The sequence below is a fragment of the Dromiciops gliroides genome, chromosome 2 (assembly GCF_019393635.1).
Source record: "Dromiciops gliroides isolate mDroGli1 chromosome 2, mDroGli1.pri, whole genome shotgun sequence".
In the NCBI taxonomy this organism is placed as follows: Eukaryota; Metazoa; Chordata; class Mammalia; order Microbiotheria; family Microbiotheriidae; genus Dromiciops; species Dromiciops gliroides.
This window is the reverse complement of record NC_057862.1, coordinates 159,907,742-159,929,157: the sequence shown is the minus strand read 5'-3', so window position 1 is coordinate 159,929,157 and position 21,416 is coordinate 159,907,742. Positions and strand designations below refer to the sequence as shown.

General features: G+C 40.4%; 1 protein-coding gene across 1 annotated transcript in view; it reads right to left on the bottom strand.

The window, feature by feature from the left end:
- The window catches only part of ALDH1A2 (aldehyde dehydrogenase 1 family member A2), a 100,148-nt gene extending 80,302 nt beyond the window's left edge, over positions 1 to 19,846 (bottom strand). Inside the window, exon 1 of the mRNA XM_043985054.1 lies at positions 19,363 to 19,846. Within this exon, the coding sequence (XP_043840989.1) occupies positions 19,363 to 19,479 (117 nt within the window). The 5' untranslated portion in view covers positions 19,480 to 19,846. The remainder of the gene's footprint in view (positions 1 to 19,362) is intronic.
- Between the last annotated feature and the right edge of the window lie 1,570 nt (positions 19,847 to 21,416).

Here is a 21,416-nt window from a genome sequence, read left to right as displayed (position 1 = left end):
GGGCTTGTTGCCTAGCTTAGAGTACTTTGATTAAGAAACTTGCTCAAGGAAGGCCAGACAGTATGGCCCTTTGGTAAAGCCTGAACCCAGGTTTTCCTGGATGCGAGGCCAGCTATCTGCATTAATCTAGATTGCCTTTCTAGAGTCATGCCTAATTTAAAGAGGCCAGGAGAGAGAGAATAAATTGGACACCTGCTTTATCTATGCACATAGCCAAGGGTTCCATAAAATACATTACAGCATAGTAAATTTTCCAAGAGTTTACCTACTCTCCCAAACTGATTCTAAATGTGCTCAGTCCTCCCAGACTCCCCTTGATCTTAAGCTAAGACTTCCTTGGGGTTGGCTCAGACATTTTAGAGGTCTGTTTGTCAAGTAAGAAAGGATAGAGGCATTTTTAGATCTAGTCTTCCCTCTTTAGTTCCTGCTAGCATTTTTTTGTGGATAAAAAAAAATATGAAATATTACTTATGTGATACAGGAGTTGTGTATTTCTTTTCTTTTTTTCTTTTAAATGAGGCAATTGGGGCTAAGTGACTTGCCCAGGGTCACACAGCTAGTGAGTGTTAAGTGTCTGAGGCCAGATTTGAACTCAGGTACTCCTGACTCCAGGGCCTGTGCTTTATCCACTGCGCCACCTAGCTGCCCCCTTGTGTATTTCTTTACTTACTTGAAAGGTATGAAATAGTAGGGTGACAAAGATGCCAAATTTACAATTTGCACACAACAATAAATGCCTTCACTACTCCTCTGAAAGCTGTCTGTCATCTTTGGATTTTTCTCTCTCAATTCTTTCAACCTTGTGTATGTGTATGTGTGTGTATAAACACGTAGGATGTATTTACCTGTGTAGAGGTTGTTCTCCCAGTAAAATGTAATCTCCCTGCAAGTAGGGACTGTTTTCATTTTTATCTTTTTATCTCTAGTACTTAGCACAGTGCCTTACCCATAGAAGACACTAAATAAAAATTAACTCTCTTCTTACCCTAAATTTAGTCCTATTCCTCTCCTGGTACTCTAGGATCCCGCTCCACTCACTCCATCTCCCATCTCTGCCTTCGTACTAACTGTCCCTCATGCCTGGAATCCTCTCTGCTCTCTCACCTCTATCTCTTAACTTCAATGGCTTCAGTCAAGACTCAAGCCTTAGCTGCTAAGGCCTTTCCCTCTCAGATTATTTTCATTACATTCTTTTTAAAATGATTGTTTTTTTTCAATGATCAAGTAAAAATTTTCCTTCCCCCCTTCTTCTATCCTATTGACAAGAAAAGGAAAGAGACAAGAAAACAATTACAAAACCCTTGAATAACGTAAGTCATTACAGAGATGATGGACTAATATGAAGAATTAGAAATGCATTTTGGGATGTGACCAATGTAAGAATATGTATTGCTTGACTGTCTAACTCTTTGTGTCTCTTGTATGTACCTAATTATTTACATGTTGTGTTCCCCAGGAGAATGTAAAGAAAGTCCTTGAAGTCAGAGGCTTTTGTATCTTCAACACTCACACAATGCCCGGCACATAAGTGCTTAATAAATACTACTGACTGCCGTCAGCTTACTGACGGAAGACAGAGGAAACCCATTTTTAAAAAAAATGAGAGGAGGAGTAGCTAATGAAGACAGTGAAGGTTACCTAAAATCTGAACCAGGCTACTAGGGTCTCTAGGTCACAGTTTGGGAAAACAGTTGTAGCTATAAGACGGAAGTAACTGCAGCTAAGGCTTGTTCAAACATCCCATCAGACCTCCAGGATCTGAAAGAGAGAGAGTGGTATGTGGGAAATCCAACTGCTGTTAGAAAGAAAAAACCCCGGGAAAGGGCTTTGACTCCCTCCTGTCAGTCTTTTGAGAAAGTGGGATCTAACATGATTTCTTTTTGTCTTCTGCTCTGAAACAAATGTTCCTTTGCCTATCTTCTCTGGCTTTAATTAGTCCTGGGTCTTTTCTAGGACCTGGGTCTGTTCATTTGCAAATGGGGAGGCATCAGAAAGCCTAGTGGGTGGGGGAGCAAGGGGGAGACTAGAGGTGTTTATTTTCTAAACCACAGGGGTCCCCATTTGAAAAAGCAACCAGCTTATCTCAATGTTTTTGTTTGTATGATTTCAAATTAGGAGGTTTGGGCAATTCCTTTAGGAGATTAGGGGAGTCTTTACAATGGGCCTGTAGCATACTTACTTCACCAGCAAGGCTGGGACAAGACTCAATCTTTCTGTTGCATTTCTTGGCACAGTTACCAGGAGCTGTATTCCTTACTATCAAGGTTCAGTGATTTTAAAGGGTCCTCTGGCCTTCGTTTTTATTAAGCAATCAATTCCTTTTTTAATTAAAAGCTCTTCTGCGTACTTGTTGCAGATAAAAAAAAAATTTTAAACAGGTCATGTATCTCATAGGGAGAACCAGTATACATTTGACTTGGTGTGCTTCACTCTTTCAGTGTGACCCCTAGAGATAATGACTAAGACTTTTATGGACTTACATAATGATTCCCATGTTATAGACAAAGAAACTGAGGCAACAAGAATTTAAACGACTGGCTGATTGGACCTGACACTACAAGATAAGACAGTTGGTTATGCTGCTAAACCCCAGCTCTAACTAACCACTACAACAGGTTTTTTTAACCATTTTTGTGTCACAAACCCCTTTGGCAATCTGCTGAAGTCTGTGAACCCCTTTTCAAAAAGTTTTTAAATGCATAAAATAAATAAGATTACAGGGGAAACCAATTACATTGAAATTGTCAAAATATTTTTTAAAACAAATTCACAGGCCCTAGTGAAGAATCCCTATATCTAAACAATATTCCTTTTCGCCTGTGAAGAGAGTTCTAATATCCAAGAAAGAAAGAGAACAGAAACTGGAGTCCGAAGACCAGAGTATGCATCTTGGCCTTGCAGCTATCTGTGTGACATTGGGCAAGTCCATCAAACTTTTTATGCTTGTTTGATCATCTGGAAAACGGAACTGAGTGAGACTGTTTTAAAGGTTCCTTCCAGATCTTATCATTTTATGATCTCAAAAACAATGCAGAGGCAATTTATTGCCTCAGATCTTGAGTTAAATTAGGAAATAATGTACCACTCATTTTCATTTATAGTTTAGAATCATTTCTCATTTCTATACAAAGCAAATCTGTCCTCTATCGGTCAGAAACACCACAGTGCATGGCATATGATTGAGGAGGTCACTAACTTTGTCTTTGAAATAAAACATAAATGTTTTCTCTATAGGGGGCTGAACATTTGTTTGGTGACAGTAAATGTAATACAAACTGAACCATAAGTAGGGTAACCATCTCTAGGGTCAGTGTAGCTCTCAAGAGGCTGGGAAATAATGAGGGATTACTGAAAACCATAATATGTGAATACATTGGGTTTTGCTTTGTTGCGGTTAGAAAATCAATTACTAGACAATACCAGATACTTGACTTTAAAGTTCATCCTCTTTATCTATACCTAAGAAAGCAAAATGTTTTCCTTCACTGCCCTCTTCCTATCCTTAAAACCTAGCACAGTGTTCAGTACATAGCAGTTGTGCAATAAATGGTAGCTCATTGATCTATTTTTAAAGCTATAAAAATGTTAAATATTTATATTAGCAAAATGAAGGCATTTTACCCCCACTCAGATTTAGGAAGGGACCCTGCTTTGCAGGTCTTAAGGCACTCAAAAACTGAAATACATAGTGAACAGAAGAATTAGAGTGGAAGAATTGGAAATAGTATGAAGTGACATATATTTTTTTTTCCTTCCCCCTTTTAATCTTACTGGTATAAACCTTCTGTTATAGGCAGTCCTGCAATGAAACAGGAGCTGCTACTTGAATTCTTCCATGAGAAAAATCTGATTAAAACTACATGAGGAGCCTATATGAGAAACTGCTGGAATGTCAGCTTCATTTGCAATGGCCCCATATGGCCTGATCACTCTCCCTGGCATGATAAATCACTGGTAGAATCCTTACCTTCCTACGTTTGATCTCTGCTCAGCAAGATGTGGTTTTGATGTGAAGAACTCCAGATCTCTTAGGTCAGAGACAAATAGCAGCAGCGCTGACCTGACAAGTGCTAAAGCCTCTATTAGACTGGAGCAAATGAACAGTCATAAGCTTCTGGAAGGTTCACTCACCATAGCGTTTTTCTAGACCGTTATAGTATTCATAAGCTCAGTCTAGTGCAGGAACTTCTTAAACAGTTTAGGGCAAAGTGGTAGGAAGTCTTTTCTTCCCACAAAATCTCTCTACCAAGTGGAGATTAAAAGAGGAATTGTCTCGGCTTCATTGTTCATTCATCTCCAGCCTTCAAGGAACACTGTCTTTAGTTAGAAGAGAGGCAGAAGTGGACTTTACAATGAAACTTTTATGAAGCTTTAATCAGTCCTAGAAAATTAAGGAGTGTCAATATAGTTGAAATGAGGAAATGTATGGAAAATACTTTGCTATGTAAAAGCTGTATCAATGTGTTATTTTTCTTATGGAAGATTTGATCATTGATACACTCAAATTTCAGGGCAATTTCACAAATGTAAAAAACGAATCATGCACTATATAGGAAGGATTATAATGTTTTACCCATGTAAGAGTGCTATTAATCAATTAAGTATTTATTAAGTCCCTATTAATCCATTAATAAACATTTATTAAGTGACGAATAACAACCACTAGCATTTATATAATACTTATACAGCTTTACAGATACTATCTTATTTTATCCTCACAGTAATCTTGATAGGTGTGTGCTATTATTATCCCCAGGTGGCACAGTTCAGAGAGTGCCAGGTCTGGAGTCAGGAAGACTTATCTTTCTGAGTTCAAATCTGGCCTCAAAGACTTACTAGCTGTGTGACCCTGGACAAGTCACTTAACCCTGTTTGCCTCAGTTTCCTCACATGTAAAATGAGCTGGAGAAGGAAATGGCAAGTCATCCCAGCATTCTTGCCAAGAAAACCCCAAATGGGATAGTGAAGTATTGGACACGGCTGAAAAATGACAACACCTCAACAATTATCATCCCCATTTTACATATGAGAAAACTGAGATAGAAAACAGTGAACTTACTTGCCCAGGGTCACAAAGCTAGTAAGTTGCTGAGTCAGGATTTGAACTCAGTTCTTCCTGACTCCAGCTAGCTGCCTTACTATTTGTACACTACTGTGCTATCCTCTTAGTATTCAAAGACGAAAACAAAACTGCCCCTGCCTTTAGGGAGCTTACATGTTATCAGTAGAAACAACAAACATACCTTGTATTTGTCTATAATTTGTGGGATAGCTGAAAATCATATGTTCCCAATTGGCTTCAAGTAACAGGATGGCTCCATTTGATCTACATTGGGAGACTGTCACTGATGACTTCACTGACAAGGCAGGAATGTTTGCCTGTGGCACTTATGAAAGGTTTTTTGGTGAATATGTGGAAACCTTTGGAGAACACATTTTTAATAAGGTTGCTTTGATTATAGAAATCTGGTGCCAAGAAAGAATTGGACAAGATATGCGAGATATCCCCTTTCTTTCAGACTCTAAATCATCACACTTTCTGGTTGGAAGTTAATATGGGAGACAGAGAATTCGAAAGCAAGAAGGAACCACAAAGATGATATAGTCTGATCCCTCCCCTTTTCATTTGACAGATGAGGAAAAGGAAGCCCAAAGAGAAAATTATTTGTCTGAGAGCATACAGTTTGTTTGGTAGGGCTAGGACTAGAATCACATCTTCTAGTACCTATTTCTCTGAAGGGATTCTTTTTTGTTTGGGTTTTTGTTGTTGTTTTTTGTTTTGTTTTTGCAGTGCCATGAGGGTTAAGTGACTTGCCCAGGGTCACACAGCTAGTAAGTGTCAAGTGTCTGAGGCCAGATTTGAATGCGGGTCCTCCTGAATCCAGGGCTGGTGCTTTATCCACTGTGCCAACCACCTGCCCCTTGAAGGGATTCTCATGAGAGACAGAGAGACAGAAAGAGAAACAAGGAGACAGAGACAGAGACAGAAAGACAGAGACAGAGACAGAGAGAAGGAGGGAAGGGAAAGGGGGGACAGTATTTATTAAGCATCTATTTACTGCATGCAGAGCAATGTTCTAGACTCCAGAGGAGCCACAAGGTTTAGATAAATATGAAAAATAGGGGCAGATCCTTCAACTTGCAGCCCCCTGAGGGTGGAGGAGGTTAATAACAATTTCCAAAATACTTTATCCTTGAGATTACAGTCTTCTCTTATTTCTAAGGCTGGTTCTGACTCTACTAACAGTATTTTTAAAAAAATTAACCCTCTTATATTCTTATGATACATTAAAGCCTTAGATATTTAACAAAATCAGGAAAAGTATTTCAAGTATTTGGATATACAACCATTAAACACATTAGGAATGTTCTGGAGGAAAAAGTTAAAAGTCTTCATAAAAAAGTCGGATAAGGAGCCTCAAAATTTGGAGCCAAGCCAAACACTACCACTATCATAACTGCCTCCACTAATTTTTCAAAAGTTATCCCTTGCTCTTCATCCTACCTTCCTTTTATAAGGGCATGTATAAAAATAAACTCTTTGTAACTCCCTCGAGCAAGCCAGTTAAGTCATCAAGTATTTATTAAAAGTATAACATTTGTCTCTCCCCCCCCACCCCGTTTTGGCCAAACAAACAGCGTAATTCCACAAAGGACGTATGTGTGTGGATACATATAGGCCTTTCCCCAGCACTGATCCCTCCTCAATAGGATTGATCCTTGAATTCTCATACTCATCCTCTCTTTGTATCTTATTCTCCTCTCTCAGATGGTCTCCTCTTTTTCTCTGCTGGAACTCCAAGTAATGACACCAGAATGTGGGCAAATCTCCTTAGTCTCCCTGCTGTTTACAAGACAGGATTTATGCTCAATGTGCTTCACACAATGGCACACACCACTAAATGGCTCAAACTACCACCCAGGCTTTAATCTGAGAAATTTTTCACTCAGACAGTGCAAATACCCATCAGCATGGAGAAGCATGGAAGAGCAATTATGGCCAACACATGTAGTCTTTTAAGAGTACACCAATAAATACCCATTTGTGAAGGTTAATTTAATGTAACCCAAGCTGTTATCTGGAATAGTATATGTCGCCAATTCAATCCATTAAGTAATTACTAAATTCTCAAGAGGGCTCCCTGAAGTCAAATGTGGTTATTCCAGGTTCATTGCTTTTAGCCTCCCTAAGGAGCATTTTAGGCAAACAGCTGGAAGAGCTGATGGCCACAAAGGTTCCCAGGCGCCGCCTGCTCTGTGAAAACAGGTAAAGATTCGCTTCTAGCCTAGAAATGAGATGTCAAAGGCTCGTCTTAAGAGACATGCACTGAGGCAGAGGGAGAAGGAAGAGGAAACCGAGTGGGGAAAAGAGAGAAAATGTTTGTATTGGAGAAGTGAAAGGACAAAGGGATGGAGTAATCTTTTCTTTCTGAAGGTATAAGTGGTGAAAAATCTGGAGACTATGTGGTCAGATTTCTAGGGAAAGCAACTTCTGGAAGATTCATTAGAAAAAGAGAGAGTCCATTGTGAATTTCCCCCCAGGAAAATATTAATTTTTACATACCACCACCTCCCAAAAGTAATTGAAAAGATATTAGAGGATCGATATAGCCAAGAAATTCAGGCCATTCTTCTTATCCCATTCAGTCACTTCTCTCTGATACAGCAATTTCCACAGAGGAACAAAGGTGGCACCTTTCATAGTTAAGCCTCAGTAAAGAGACCTAGTCAGAAAAAACAAGATGATCCACCCTTTCTATGTAACTCTAGAATAGTGTCTATCTCTTACTTTGGGAAATTGCATCTCTCAAATAAATCTGATTACATATTGGAAAAGACTAGGTAAAAGACAACATGGGGGAAAGATGAAAAGAAAGAGTCTATGCAAAATGTGCCAGCTCCCAACAACTTTTTTTTTCCCAGGGCAACGAGGGTTAAGTGATTTGCCCAGGGTCACACAACTAGTAAGTGTCCGGTGTCTGAGGCCAGATTTAAACTCAGGTCCTCCTGAATCCAGGGCTGGTGCTTTATCCACTGTGCCACCTAGCTGCTCTCATATCTTTGAAGTGAAATTGCACAGATGGCAGCTTAGTGGTATCATGAATGGATAGAATCCTGGACTTAGATTCAAGAAGACCTGAGTTCAAATCCTGCCTCAGGCATTTACTAGCTATTTGACTCTTGGCGAGTGACTCAAATATTTCCTCATCTTTAAAACGATGGGGGTGGATTTGATGACCTCCAAGGTCCATTTCAACTCCAGATCTCTGGCCCTATAATCCTACATGCAAAATTGCTACTTAAAATAATTACAACCGGGGGCAGCTAGGTGGTGCAGTGGATAGAGCACCGGCCCTGGAGTCAGGAGTACCTGAGTTCAAATCCGGCCACAGACACTTAACACTTACTAGCTGTGTGACCCTGGGCAAGTCACTTAACCCCAATTGCCTCACTAAAAAAAATAAATAAATAAAAATAATTACAACCAAGACCAATAATTGTAATAACTCACATTTAGACATCACTTGAAGGTTTCCAATAGAGCTTTCCTCATAATATCCCTGAGAATATGTGGTACAAATATTGTTATTCTCATTTTGCAGATAAGAAGGGAAAAAGGCATGGAGGAAAAAAAAACCCTGGCTTAGAAGTAAGAGGACTAGGTTCAAATCCTGACTCTGACACTTACAGGTTGTGTGACCTGGAACAAGACACTAAACTTCTCCAGCCTTCTGTTTCCTCATCTGTAAGATGGGGAGGTTGGACAAAATGGTACCTGATAATGCTCTCAGTGGTCTATGACCCTTCTGAAACTGTTACTCAGAGAAGAAAAGGTAACTTGCCTGAGGTCACAGCTGGACAGGATTACACAGCTAGTAAGTGACAGGGAGGAACTCAAATCTAGATCTATTAAATGACACTTACCAGGGGTCTTTAGTGGAAGGTGGAACACTGGATGTTGAAGTCAGGGGACTAGGGCTAGTTCAATTTAATTATTTATTAAGAACCTATTATTTTCACAGCACAGTGCTAAGTGCTGGGGAAAATGAAATCCTGATTGAATTCTGGTTCTTCATACAGCTACCAAAATCATTTTTCTTAGGCATACATTTGGCTATATAGCAACTCTGCTCAAAAATCTTCAGTAGCTCCCTACTGCCTTCTAAAAAAATTTCACATTCCTCTTCCTGATATTCAAAGAACTTCATATTCTTGTCATGCTCTAGAATTACAGCTTTATTTCATATTATTTTCCTCTGTGATCTCTATGTTTCAGTCAAACTAGATTATTCTTTGATCCCTTGGGATCCCCCTCACTGAGTCTACAAGCAAAGGCTTTATAATGACTTGTTGGAGATGTCTGCTGTTGAGAGAATTCCTCTTCTGTTCCAAGCTGAACTAGATGACTCCTAAGGTCACTTGCTGGAGCTCTGTGATATGAAGTGTGTGCAAGCCTATGTACTCTTACTCAGCACATTGTCCATCCACTAACAGGTTACCTTCTCTAGAAAGCTTCCCATCCTCTCCAAGGTTTAGAAGCCCTTTCCTCCTCATACTTCACATAGTCCTTATTTTGTACATTTCCCACAGACATCTGCATACAGTAGGTAATTAATATGTTTGTGATATTGCTTTGCATTGATATATAACAGAGGGCATTTTCCATTCACTTACATCAAGTCATAAAAACACTACAACGAAGCAGTCAAAAAAGGTCTGAAATGGGCAGCTAGGTGGTGCAGTGGATAAAGCACTGGCCCTGGATTCAGGAGGACCTGAGTTCAAATCCCGCCTCAGACACTTGACACTTACTAGCTGTGTGACCCTGAGCAAGTCACTTAACCCTCATTGCCCTGCTCCCCCCAAAAAAGGTCTGAAATAATAGCAATATTCAAATGTACCTGCAAGAATATTCTAATCCAGAAGACAAAACAGTCTTATTAATAATACTACTATCTATGTAGTGCTTGAATGTTTACAAAGAGATATATCAATCAATCAATTGATTGAGTGTGTTTCTGTGTATATGTGTATATGTGTGTGTGTGTGTGTGTGTGTGTGTGTGTGTGTGTGTGTGTTCTCTTTTGATCCTTTCTTACTGCATGGTGGTAAAGTAGAAGAAACACTGGACCTATAGTTGGAATACCCAGGTTCAAGAAATGGCTTTACTACTTATTCTCTGTGTGACCTTGAGCAAGAGTCATTTGATTTTTCTAAGTTTCAGTCTCCTATAAAAAGGAGATGTGGATAAGATGATTTAAATGCCCCCTTGCAGTTTCAATACAGCATGACTCTGTCAAAGTGCATCCTTCTTGTTGTTCAGTCATTTTTTTGTTTGTTTTTTAGCGGCATCTGACTCTCTATGACCCCATTTGGGGTTTTCTTGGCAAAGATACTGATGTAGTTTGCCATTTCCTTCTTCAGTTCATTTTACAGATGAGGAAACTGAGGCAAACAAGGTAAATTGACTTATCAAGGGTTATACAGCTAGTATCTGAAGCCAGATTTGAACTATCTTCCTGACTCCATGCTCGGCACTTTATTCATTGTGCCATCTATCTGGCTAAAAGCGGGGTAAGAGGTTGGAGGTTGGAATTGTTTGTAATTGTTCCTAATTTCATTATCAAAATGCAATTATTAAATGCCTAATTATGTAATATATTGTATTAGATTCTGGAAAAGTAATGCAAAAAAGTAGCTTAGGATTTCTAGGTCAGACTAACAGAAGTAGAATGTAAACTCCTCGAGAAAAGGGGTGAGTTGTCTTTTTGTCGCTTCATATGATGCCTTGTACATAGTAAGCAATTAATAAATACTTGTTGAGTTGAACTGAACAGTAATGAGTTACAATCTCAGCACACAGAGGGAAGCCAGCTCTGTTTTCTGGCATCATGATAAGCAATAATCTGATTGACATTTCACCTGACTGGACACAATATTCCACTAATAGTTTTAAGAACCAATTTTGTTGAATCATTTTCAGTCATGTCTGATTCTCCATGATTTCATTTGGGGTTTTCTTGGCAAAGATACTGGAATAGTTTGCTATTGCCTTCTCCAGCTCATTTTACAGATGAGGGAACTGGGGCAAATAGGGTTAAGAGACTTGCCCAGGGGTCATACAGCTAGTAAATGCCTGAGGACAAATTTGAACTTCTGACTCCAGGGCCAATGCTCTATTCACTGAGCCACCTAGCTGCCCCAATTATCTGAAGACTAATGATCATACAATCATAGCTTCAGAAAGAGAACAAACTTGGGGAATTCATTTAGCCCCTAAACCCTCTCATTTTAAAGCTGAGGAAACTGAGGCCCCAAAATCACATGGGTAGTAGCAGAGAATGGATTTGGGTCAAGATATCTAAATCAAAATCCAGTACAATTTCCATGATAGCAGCCTGGTGATGTGATGGAAAGAGTCAAATGATCTTGATTTCTTTCTGATTCAATATAATCTGTGTTCAAAGATATTGAAAGTAGCAATAAGAACTCTTCCCTCTATCCAATCATTCTGAAAACTTCTGCCTTAAAGTCAACAAGTTCAACTCTGAACGTTTTACAGATGAGAAAATGGAGACCAAGATAAGTGATTTGTCCAAAATAATGCAGCTAGCTTGTTGTAAAGCCAGGACTAAAATCCAGACCTCCAGACTTCTCGTCTAATTCTCTTTTCATTATCATCAACTGCCTCTATGAAACAGAGGAAACAGAGTAGACGACCACTTCTGAAAGTAATGCAGCTGAAGCAAGGAAGGAGAACAGGGGATTCCCTAAGTTGTTAAAAAAAAAAAGAAAAAAGAAGAAGAATGTTGAGTCACAAACATTCATTTTTACCATATCCTAGAAAAACCCATAAATTTCCATGTCCAGCTCCAGGGAAAAGCTACTGAGAGCAAAGCAAGCTTGCATAGGGAGGAAAGAATACTGGAACTTTCCAATTATCTTTCAAACTAGAATTTCCTCATGGCTGGTAGCCTTTCTAAATCATGTAAACCAAGAGAATCTGCCCAGCAGTGAAACTAACTCAGAAGGACTAGGGTTTTGAAAAGAAACAAGTTAATATCTACCTGAACATAACCAAGAATTTGCCTCATTGGGCTTTTCCCCCCCATTTTTTAAAACAATGAACAAGAAGAATAGTTTTATCAAGTGAAGATGTCAATTAATGAATGGCAATATAGTTTGCTGAACAAGGAGTCAGGGCCCAGGACAGACAGGTTCCAGATCCCTAATGGTATTAAGTAGACAAGAAAGCTCTCTGGTTCAGTAGTAGAGACCTCTCGATTTAGAAGTTAGAGGATCCAAGTTGAAATTCTGGCTCTGGCATTTATGACCTTATAGGGACAACTCAGTGGTGCAGTGGATGGAGTGCCAGGAGTCGGGAAAACCTGAATTAAAATCTGACCTCAGGGGCAGCTAGGTGGTGCAGTGGATAGAGCACAGGCCCTGGAGTCAGGAGTACCTGAGTTCAAATCCAGCCTCAGACACTTAACACTTATTAGCTGTGTGACCCTGGGCAAGTCACTTAACCCCAATTGCCTCACTAAAAAAAAAAATCTGACCTCAGAGGCTGACTACCCGTGTGACCCCGAGCAAGTCATCTAACCTCTTTGCCTCAGTTTTCTCATCTGTAAAATAGGCATCATGATAGTACCTATCTCAAAGGGTTGTTGTGAGGACCAAATGAGATAACTGTAAAAGCACTTGGCCTAGTATCTGGCACATAATAGGCACTATATAAATGTTAGATATTATTATTATTGTTGCTATTATTGTTGTTTTTATTACCTGTTTCATCCTCCCCTTAAGTAATTTCACCTCTTTGGGCCTCAGTTTCCCTAACTGTAAAATGAAGACGTTAAACTAGATGATGTCCAAGGTACCTTCCAGCCCTAAATCTATGCCTCTGTGATTGTGTCTGAACATTTTAAAACCTCAGGAAGACAGATTACCTACTTTCTTTTATTTTGAAGACGTAATAGAAAAATAGTTACCTGAACCTTTTATATATTTTTTTTGTTTTGTGGGCAGAGCAATGAGGGTTAAGTGATTTGCCCAGGGTCACACAGCTAGTAAGTGTCAAGTGTCTGAGGCCGCATTCGAATTCAGGTCCTCCTGAATCCAGGGCTGGTGTTTTATCCACTGTACCACCTAGTTGCCCCCATACTGCGTTTTGAACCATAATCACCCTAATAAGATTGTAAACTCCTTGAAAAGATATACAATGTCTTTGGGGGGGGCGGGGCAATGAGGGTTAAGTGACTTACCCAGGGTCACACAGCTATTTTTGTTTTTTTGTTTGTTTTTTAGAGGTACAATGTCTTAAATTTATTCTATTTTCCTTCTAATGTGGGACAAAGCATCCTTTTTATTTTTACCCATGTTAACACAGTTCAATGAGCACATAACTCAAAATGAAATTGGTTGAAATGAAATAAAAGAAATCACTCTTTATTGTAACACTCCTAGTAAAATGTCTATGGAAAAATTCCACCTGTAGCTTAAACATTTCCAAGTCCCAGGTTAAACCCAGGGGCTATATTCATGTATGCTGAACATACCGGTATGCTGACATTTATATAGGCTTTAAAGGTTTACAGAGCACTTTACATGCAAGATCTCATTTGATCCTCACAACCACCCTGTGTGGTGGGTCCTAAGGTAAACTCAGATGTCTACCAGCAGAGACCAAACAAGGGCCCTGCTAAGTTATTTTGGGATCCTTAGATCAAGCCCTTAGAACAAGTTTTCCCTCCTTCCTGTTCCTTTTCCCTCCCTCTTCCAATTGCTTCCACTTTTATCTTTTTCTCTTTCCTCTTCTATTCAGTTCAACAAAACACTTAGGAAGCTCATTGGGCTAGCACAAGATAAAAGCAACCCAGGAGGGGCAGCTAGGTGGTGCAGTGGATAAAGGACCGGCCCTGGATTCAGGAGGGCCTCACACCCTTGATACTTACTAGCTGTGTGACCCTGGGCAAGTCACTTAAACCCAATTCACACACACACACACACACACACACACACACACACACACACACACACACACACACACACACACACCAACCTAGGGCCTTCCCTCAAGGAACTTTGGTAGGAAAATCTGACCACCATATACAAATAAATAAGACTCAAGGTAGAAAGTGACAAAGGGGTGAAGGAAAGAGCAAGACAAAGTGATGAATGGTCTAAGAACATTTGAAGAGGACAGATCCCTTTTAGCTAGGACAAGCAGGGAAGGCTTCATAGAGGAGGTGCCACCTGAATTAGGCCTGGTAGAAAGAGAGAGATTTTAAAAGGTGAGATATGGAGAAAGTGCATCTGAGTCAAGAGAATGACCTGTGGAAAATGTATGGAGATAGGAGAGCACAAGTATGGTGAGGGAACAGATGACATGACGTGACATGACGTGACGTGGCATGATAGGACGTGCCATTACATGACATGTATGTGATATGATGTGGTATGATATAATAAAACATAGCATAACATATAACACAATATAAGAAGGTGTGATATGATATAGTAGAGGGCTTTAAAATGCTAGACAAAAGAGTTTACATTTTTTCTTCAAGGCCATAGGAAGCCACTTAGGGTTTCTGATCAAGGAATGGCCTAGTCAAGCCTATTCATTCTCTTCCTGATTCTATAACCCATTGAACCTGAAGGTGAAATTCAATTCAATTCAACAAAGTTTCCACTGTATATGGACAATGGGCCCTATGATGGTTGATGATAATAAAAGTACTTCACACAATGCAACAGCAACTCTTTCCTTAATCCTTTGCATTTATTTTTTTAAAAGATTAATTATTTTATGGGACTTTAAATCGTTTAATCAGGATCTCTAAGAAGGATGCAGAGAATAGTGGGTTTTTTTCCCTAGAGTTCCAATAAATGTAGCATTAATTTTGGCTTGCTGGACCTTTTTAGGAGGGCCTAATTAATCTAAATAATACAACAGCAAATTAAACTTATCACATGTATGTATTAAATAATAATAGGCTCTGAATTCATGTGCTTTTAGGAGAAAGGTGATATATAGGTTACTACTCTAATGAGGAAGCTATTAATACTCAGCAGTGGTCACAGTGAAAGAGAAAGTGTAAGGAGGATAAGGACAGGTTTCCCAAAAAGCACCTACTGGAATCTGAAAGAAATTGTCTTAGTGGCACAAATAAATCAGGCAAGCACTGATCAACGATCATTCAGTATTTGTCCACCTAGAATAGGAATTGTTAATATGGAGTCTCCAGACCCCAGAGGGGTCCAGGGATAGATTACAGAGGGCCTGTGAATTTGGATAGGAAGAAAAAAAAACTTCGATCTTTACTTTCACTGATCTCTAACTGAAATTTAGTGTTTCTTTCTATATCAGTGGTCCATGACACAAAAAAGGTTAAGAACCCATCCTTTAGCAATGAGTGTTCAACCTTTTTTTAGTCCCCATATCCCTTGATCATCAGTAAACCTCCTATTACCCCCTCCCTATTCATTAGGAAAGGAAATAAATTCTAGAATTTACCAGACATATACATACACGAAATAAAATGAAGAAATTAATTTTATTTAAAAAAAAAAACTTTATTGGGTATATAACATATTTCCATCTAACACTACTACTTTTGAAATATTTCAATTTATTATTTACCAAATATTTATCATACCCTCTTGAAAGGCTTCTGGTAATCCAATGACAGGGGGACCAAGGTATATGTACTCTTAAGTAGGGTACCACTGCCCTATGATATACTTAGCCATACAACCTTCTATAATCAAGCCAATTAACTATATGCTTTTAATATTAATGACAACGAGCATGGTGCAGTACAAAAGAATATGGATTCAAATTGAGAGGTCCTGAGTTCAAAGCCCCACTGTCATAAAGCAGCTGTGTGATATTGGATAAATGACAACTTCTCTGGATGACAATTTCTTCAACTGCAAAATGAAGGGGTTGTGCTAGAAAATCTGTAAGGTCTCTTCCCGCTTTAAATCTTGAGTTTAGCAAGCTTTAGTTAAAGGTGACAGATGACTTTTTTCCTCAAGCCAGTTCCTTACTATTGTATTTGGGGACCATCTTCCTTCTCTAGAGGCTCCTGTCTCTTCTGTGTAGTCCCCTCTGTTTAGAATAATTTTACACACACACACCACACACACCCCTCAAACAAAATCAACCCAAACCTTTAGACTCTAAGTGATTATATTATGGAACTAAGACTAGACATTAGGTAGGAATAGATATCCCCCTCAAAAAGAGGTAATGTCATTGGATATCATTCTTATTAGAGATAACGGAGCTTTCTGTGACATCTGATTTCAGGTTTGGTCACCTTCTTAAGGTCACTGAAAAGCTTTAGAGGTTTTTTCTGAAGCAACCTAAGTAATGATAGTTTGATTTGGGGGCAAAAAATTCACTGAACCCTGTTTCTCTTAAGTATCACAAAGCTGTAATGTGAATGTCTGTTGAAATAGAGATTAGAAAGTTAGGGAGACAGAGACAGAGAGAGAGACAGAGAGACACACAGAGAGACAGAGACAGAGACAGATTGATTCTTAGCTCTGTTTTAAAGTAGAATTGCCCTAGCCAAGTCATCTTAACTGTCCCTGGATGAGAATTTAAATAAAAGGCTACTAACAGGATAAAAATTAAAATCTTATTTTAGAAAGCAAAATGAATGCTTTTGGATAAATGAAAAACACTCTAAATGTATGCTGAAATTTCCAATTACCCTTACTAACCATTTAGTTGCATGCAGTTGACATATGACAGTCCCAAAGGGTATAGAAATTTGTGGGTAATATCACTCACAAAAGATCCATCCACAAGAAATGGCAAAATGATTCTTTATGGGACTTTTTCCTTTCATGTCACATACTCTCTCGAAATAATACAAATATAAGGCCTGCTTTATATTTAATTTTATTTAATGAACCCCCAAAATGTGATACTTCAAATTAGTACCTTTATTTTAGAGACTGCTAAGAAGGTCATTTTCCTAATTATCCACTTTATATTGGATCGTTTTTGAAACTAATATTTGCAAATTGATTGTATTTATTTTTTAGAATTCAAGACATCACTGAAATGTTCATTTTGTTTTTCTTTTCCTTGTTTTACCCTGGGTTAAGGAACCACAATCCTAAATTATCAGGAAAGAAGAAAAAAACAAGTTTCCCTGTGATTTGTGCTCAGGATTTTAAGAAGTGCTTTGCCCACTGCTTGGAATATATGCAAGCATAGGGATCCAGGCTAAGGACCAGAGGAGTAAAATTGCTGGGAATGTTCACAGATATCTGATTTTACAAGTTTGGGGGAAAGTGCTTTCCTTTGGATTAGTGTTAGTGTTTATGGGGGCTGTTTGTCACACAAGAAATGAAGTGCCTCCTCCCCACAAATTAAAGAATCAGGTTGCAATCCATTCTTTCATTTCTAATTGTTTTTCTTTGTAATAAGTGGGAAAGTGAATACCAGATAAAAGTCTTCTCCAGCCAAGACTTCACATTAAAGGCTCCAATTAGCTATAAATCAGTTGTCTTTCCTACAGAAGCGGGCAGGGGAGAGGAAAAAGGAGGAGGGAGAAGGGGGAAGGGGGTAGAGTCCAACTGAACAAGGGAAGCCCAGGAGTCTCAAAATTAAAACCTGAGACAGATACCTGCTCCAGCCCTAACTTTAGTTCTCTGAGGAGGCTGTACAGAAAACGTGGCCAAAGGTAGAACAGTAAAGCCAAACTCCAAAAGGCCGATAAGGGATCTTTTCTTTTTCTTCATGTGCCAGTAAAACCATCGGTATTTTTTTTTCTCTAGTCTACAGCCACTGAAAATTGTTAGATCTTAATTCTTATTTTTAATTAAAATGTTATTTTAATATTGAGAAAGCTAGGGACCTGCTATTCATTGCAGCTTTTGTGTTTGGAAATCTTTCTCCCTCCCTTCCCCACCCCCTATCTTGTTCCCTATTTGCAAAATTTGAGAAAAGGTTGGCATGATTGTTATGCAAAGACGGCTAAATAGCTGTAACCATTAATAATTTTTCATTCCAACTCCCTTCCCTGATTTGTCACACCCCCATAAACCTAACAGGTAGACAAAATCCATTTGTCATTCATAATATAAATTATCCTCATTTAGTTCCTAAAACTAAATAAAAGTGAAAGCACTTTTTTTGACACTTCAATTCAGTAACTTTTGTTTACCAGAAACCGTAATGTACAATACAACAACAGATTTTCCTGCTAAACCGACCTTCATCGTCAAAAGCTTGCCAGAAAATACCTTTCAGTACTGGCCTCTTAAAAAATGAAAAAGTGAAACTTTTTAAAGAAAATCATTCAACAAAATAGACTTAAGCAGGAAGACAAGAGTATTTTTTAAATCAACCACAATAAATCTGTCATAGTATTTCTTCCCTTTATTTTATTTTTTTTAAATACCAGTTACAAATATCCCAGGAAGTATGGCTTAATTTTTAGCTAACAATTTTCGATAGAGAAAAAAGACAGAAATAAATTCTAAGGACTATTGATAGTTAAAAGGAGAAAGTATCTTCTTTTAGTGTTACGAATGAAAAATCCTTCTAGATTTTGGTTCCCAAGACGTCAAAGTTGGTTATTAAAAGCTTGAACTCCAAAGTGAACCTGCTTATATACACACTTAAACGTCTAGTTTCTAAGGTTTCTAGGAGAAAAGTCACTTTCTGCAAGATTCAAATGAAATGCTGGTAGGTATCAGAACTACGTTAAAATATTATTAGTTTTCTTACAGTTCTTGAAATAAACACTAATATTTTTCGTCTTGACAATTTTCTACCGGGAAAAAAAAAGACACCCACAACAATGTCAATTCAAGGGCAAAATTAGTTCAGAGACTCCGTCCAATGTATAACAACCTGGCAACAGAAAAGAGCGCCCTAGGAAATTTTTAAACTGTGAAGAACCAAGAAGCCCCCTGGGGCAAAGGAGTTAGGTTGGGAAAGAAGACCCTCTCCTTTGCTCTCTGAAAAGTTGAAGTTGATCATATAACTTTCTCAGAGCAGCCAGAAGCAAGAGAAACAAATGTATGAGGGTCAGTCTAGACCAGCAGAAAACAGAGAAGGGTTGAGGCAAGCTCCTAGACTGTAACCACCGTTTGGAGCTTTCCAAGATCTCTGCGGATCTGCTGAGAGTCCTTGGGGTGCAAAGCTGCTTCTTTGGGATTTCAGTAGCAAGATGTGGGGAGGTCAGACTAGAATGGACCTCTAGACTCCTTCAGCTCATTGCTCCCTCCCACCCCCTCCAAATTAATCAATAAAAACAAAACAAAACAAAACCGCACCTCTCCTCCAGAAAGGAACCCGTGCTGAAGAGGACAATGGTCTCTACTTACCTTGGTATATTTGATCTCAAGGTTGAGTGTGGGCGAAGGTAAAAGGTGCAGTGATGCCATCAGAGCTGTGGGATCTGCCTTCACCTCTCCAGGCATCTCAATTTTACTAGAAGTCATGGTCTTAGGGTTTCCTAGCACACACCCCTTTTTTCCTTGCCTTGGAGTTCCTCTAGCTTCTCATATATAGAGAGAGGCAAGCGTGTAAATGTGTGTATATATGTATATATATAATATATATGTCCGGGGGATCAGTGTGGAAGATTTAGCTCTCGCTCTGTATATAGGCAGGTGTCAAGCTGGGTCTCTTCTTATTGGACATGAGGGCAGAGGCAAGGGGGGCTGGTCCATCCTACCTAGGACGATAGAATTAAAATCCTCTATTTACATAAACCACTCAGCTCCGATCAGGGAGAAAGGCTTAAGTCAATCAGCACGCAACAGGTCACGGGCGCTCTCTTGGTCAAGTCTACCCCGCCCCTCCTCCACCACCACCACTGCCCCCACTCCCGCATCCCTCACTTCTCCCAGTTACGACTCCCCAAATTCTTAGTACCCCCTCCCGGGATCCCCAGATCCCAATCCCGCCTGGAAGGTGGGGTGGGTGGGGAGAAGAGGAGGAGTTGAACACAGGGGTCCTAGGTACTAGGGAGGGAGGGAGGCGGGATAGGGGCGGGCCGAGTGGAGAGGTTTCTCTCCTCTAGCTTTCAAGCGGACTTAGCACCTCGGGACTAGGCGCACCTGGGAAGAAATCATAGGGGTTGCCTAAACAGGGACCTGGGTCTTCACTTAAGAGGGTAGAGTTGGCTAGTTTGGGAGAAGTGAATTAGCAGCCAAGTGCTAAACTGGGGGGTGGGGTGGAGGCGAACACAGGGGACGGTGGGGGTGACCCAACTTTCTTCCCTGGCCGCTGGAGCCTGTAAGAGCTCTCTCAGCAGGCTGCTTCTCCGATGCTCGCGGGAGACCCGGAGGAGAGAGACGCAGTTTGTGCTCCCCCTGGTCCCCGCAGCTGTCCAGGACCTGGCTATAACTTTTCCTTAGCGTGCGAAGAGCGGCCAGAACGCGATGCCCGAGCGCGATGCCCGAGCCGATGGCCCGGGCTGGTGGCACTTCCCTGCGCGTCCTCAGCTCAAGGTGCTTGGAGTGCGCGTCCCCAACTCGGGCTTTGGATAAGGGCACAGGCGGGGTGTTCAGGGCTCAGCGAGCAGAATTCTGAGCTGAATGGGTTTCTCCCTAGAGGGAGAGGAGTGGGGAGGGCATTACCCAATTTCTTCACTATCCGAGGACCACCCCCACCCCACCCCACCCCCGACACACATCCCAGCTTCAGTCGCGCAACTCCACTGCCTCTCCTAATGTGGCTTGCGGGCGGGAGGGGAGCGGTCCTCGCTGCCCCACGCCTGGACTAGGAGTAAGACCGCACATGGCGCTAGGGGGGCGGGGTGAGATCTTCCCCAAGGGGATCTCTCCTCCCAAAAATGCCTAGTGCTGCTGAAGCCCCCAACATCATGTGGTTGGAGCCCCGCAAGTTTCAGTGCCGGATGAAAACTTTCTCTTCCCTCTTCCACCCTCCCCCAAAGTGCACACGCCCTCTGTCCACCCCGCCCCCCAGCTCTGTCCCGGGGCCCCGGGCAGTTCTAAGCATCTTCTCCTGTTGAGCTGCTGCCCTCTGCCGGGCCCAGAGCTCATTGAAAGGAAGACCAGCGCAGGATGCAGGGCTGGGACTGGGGCAGCCCGTCTGGAAAAGGTCCCCTCGTCACTCTATTCCAGCTTCCCTACCTTTCTCCTCAATCCTGCTGATCTTTTCATTTTTCCTCCTCTGCCCTCCTTTCAATTCGCTTTCCTTTTCTTAAGTATAGAGATGTTCTATTTTCTCAATCTCAAAGGCCCCTCTTCATGCTTTTTATTAGTTATCTCCATCACCAGGACAGAGTGTGGCATACAGTAGGCCCTTAATAAATGCTTGTTGGTTGATTTTAACCCTGAATCCTATGATTTCCACACCCAGGCTTCTTTGCTTTGTGTTTCCTTTCCCTCTTCTTCCCTCCATTACTTTC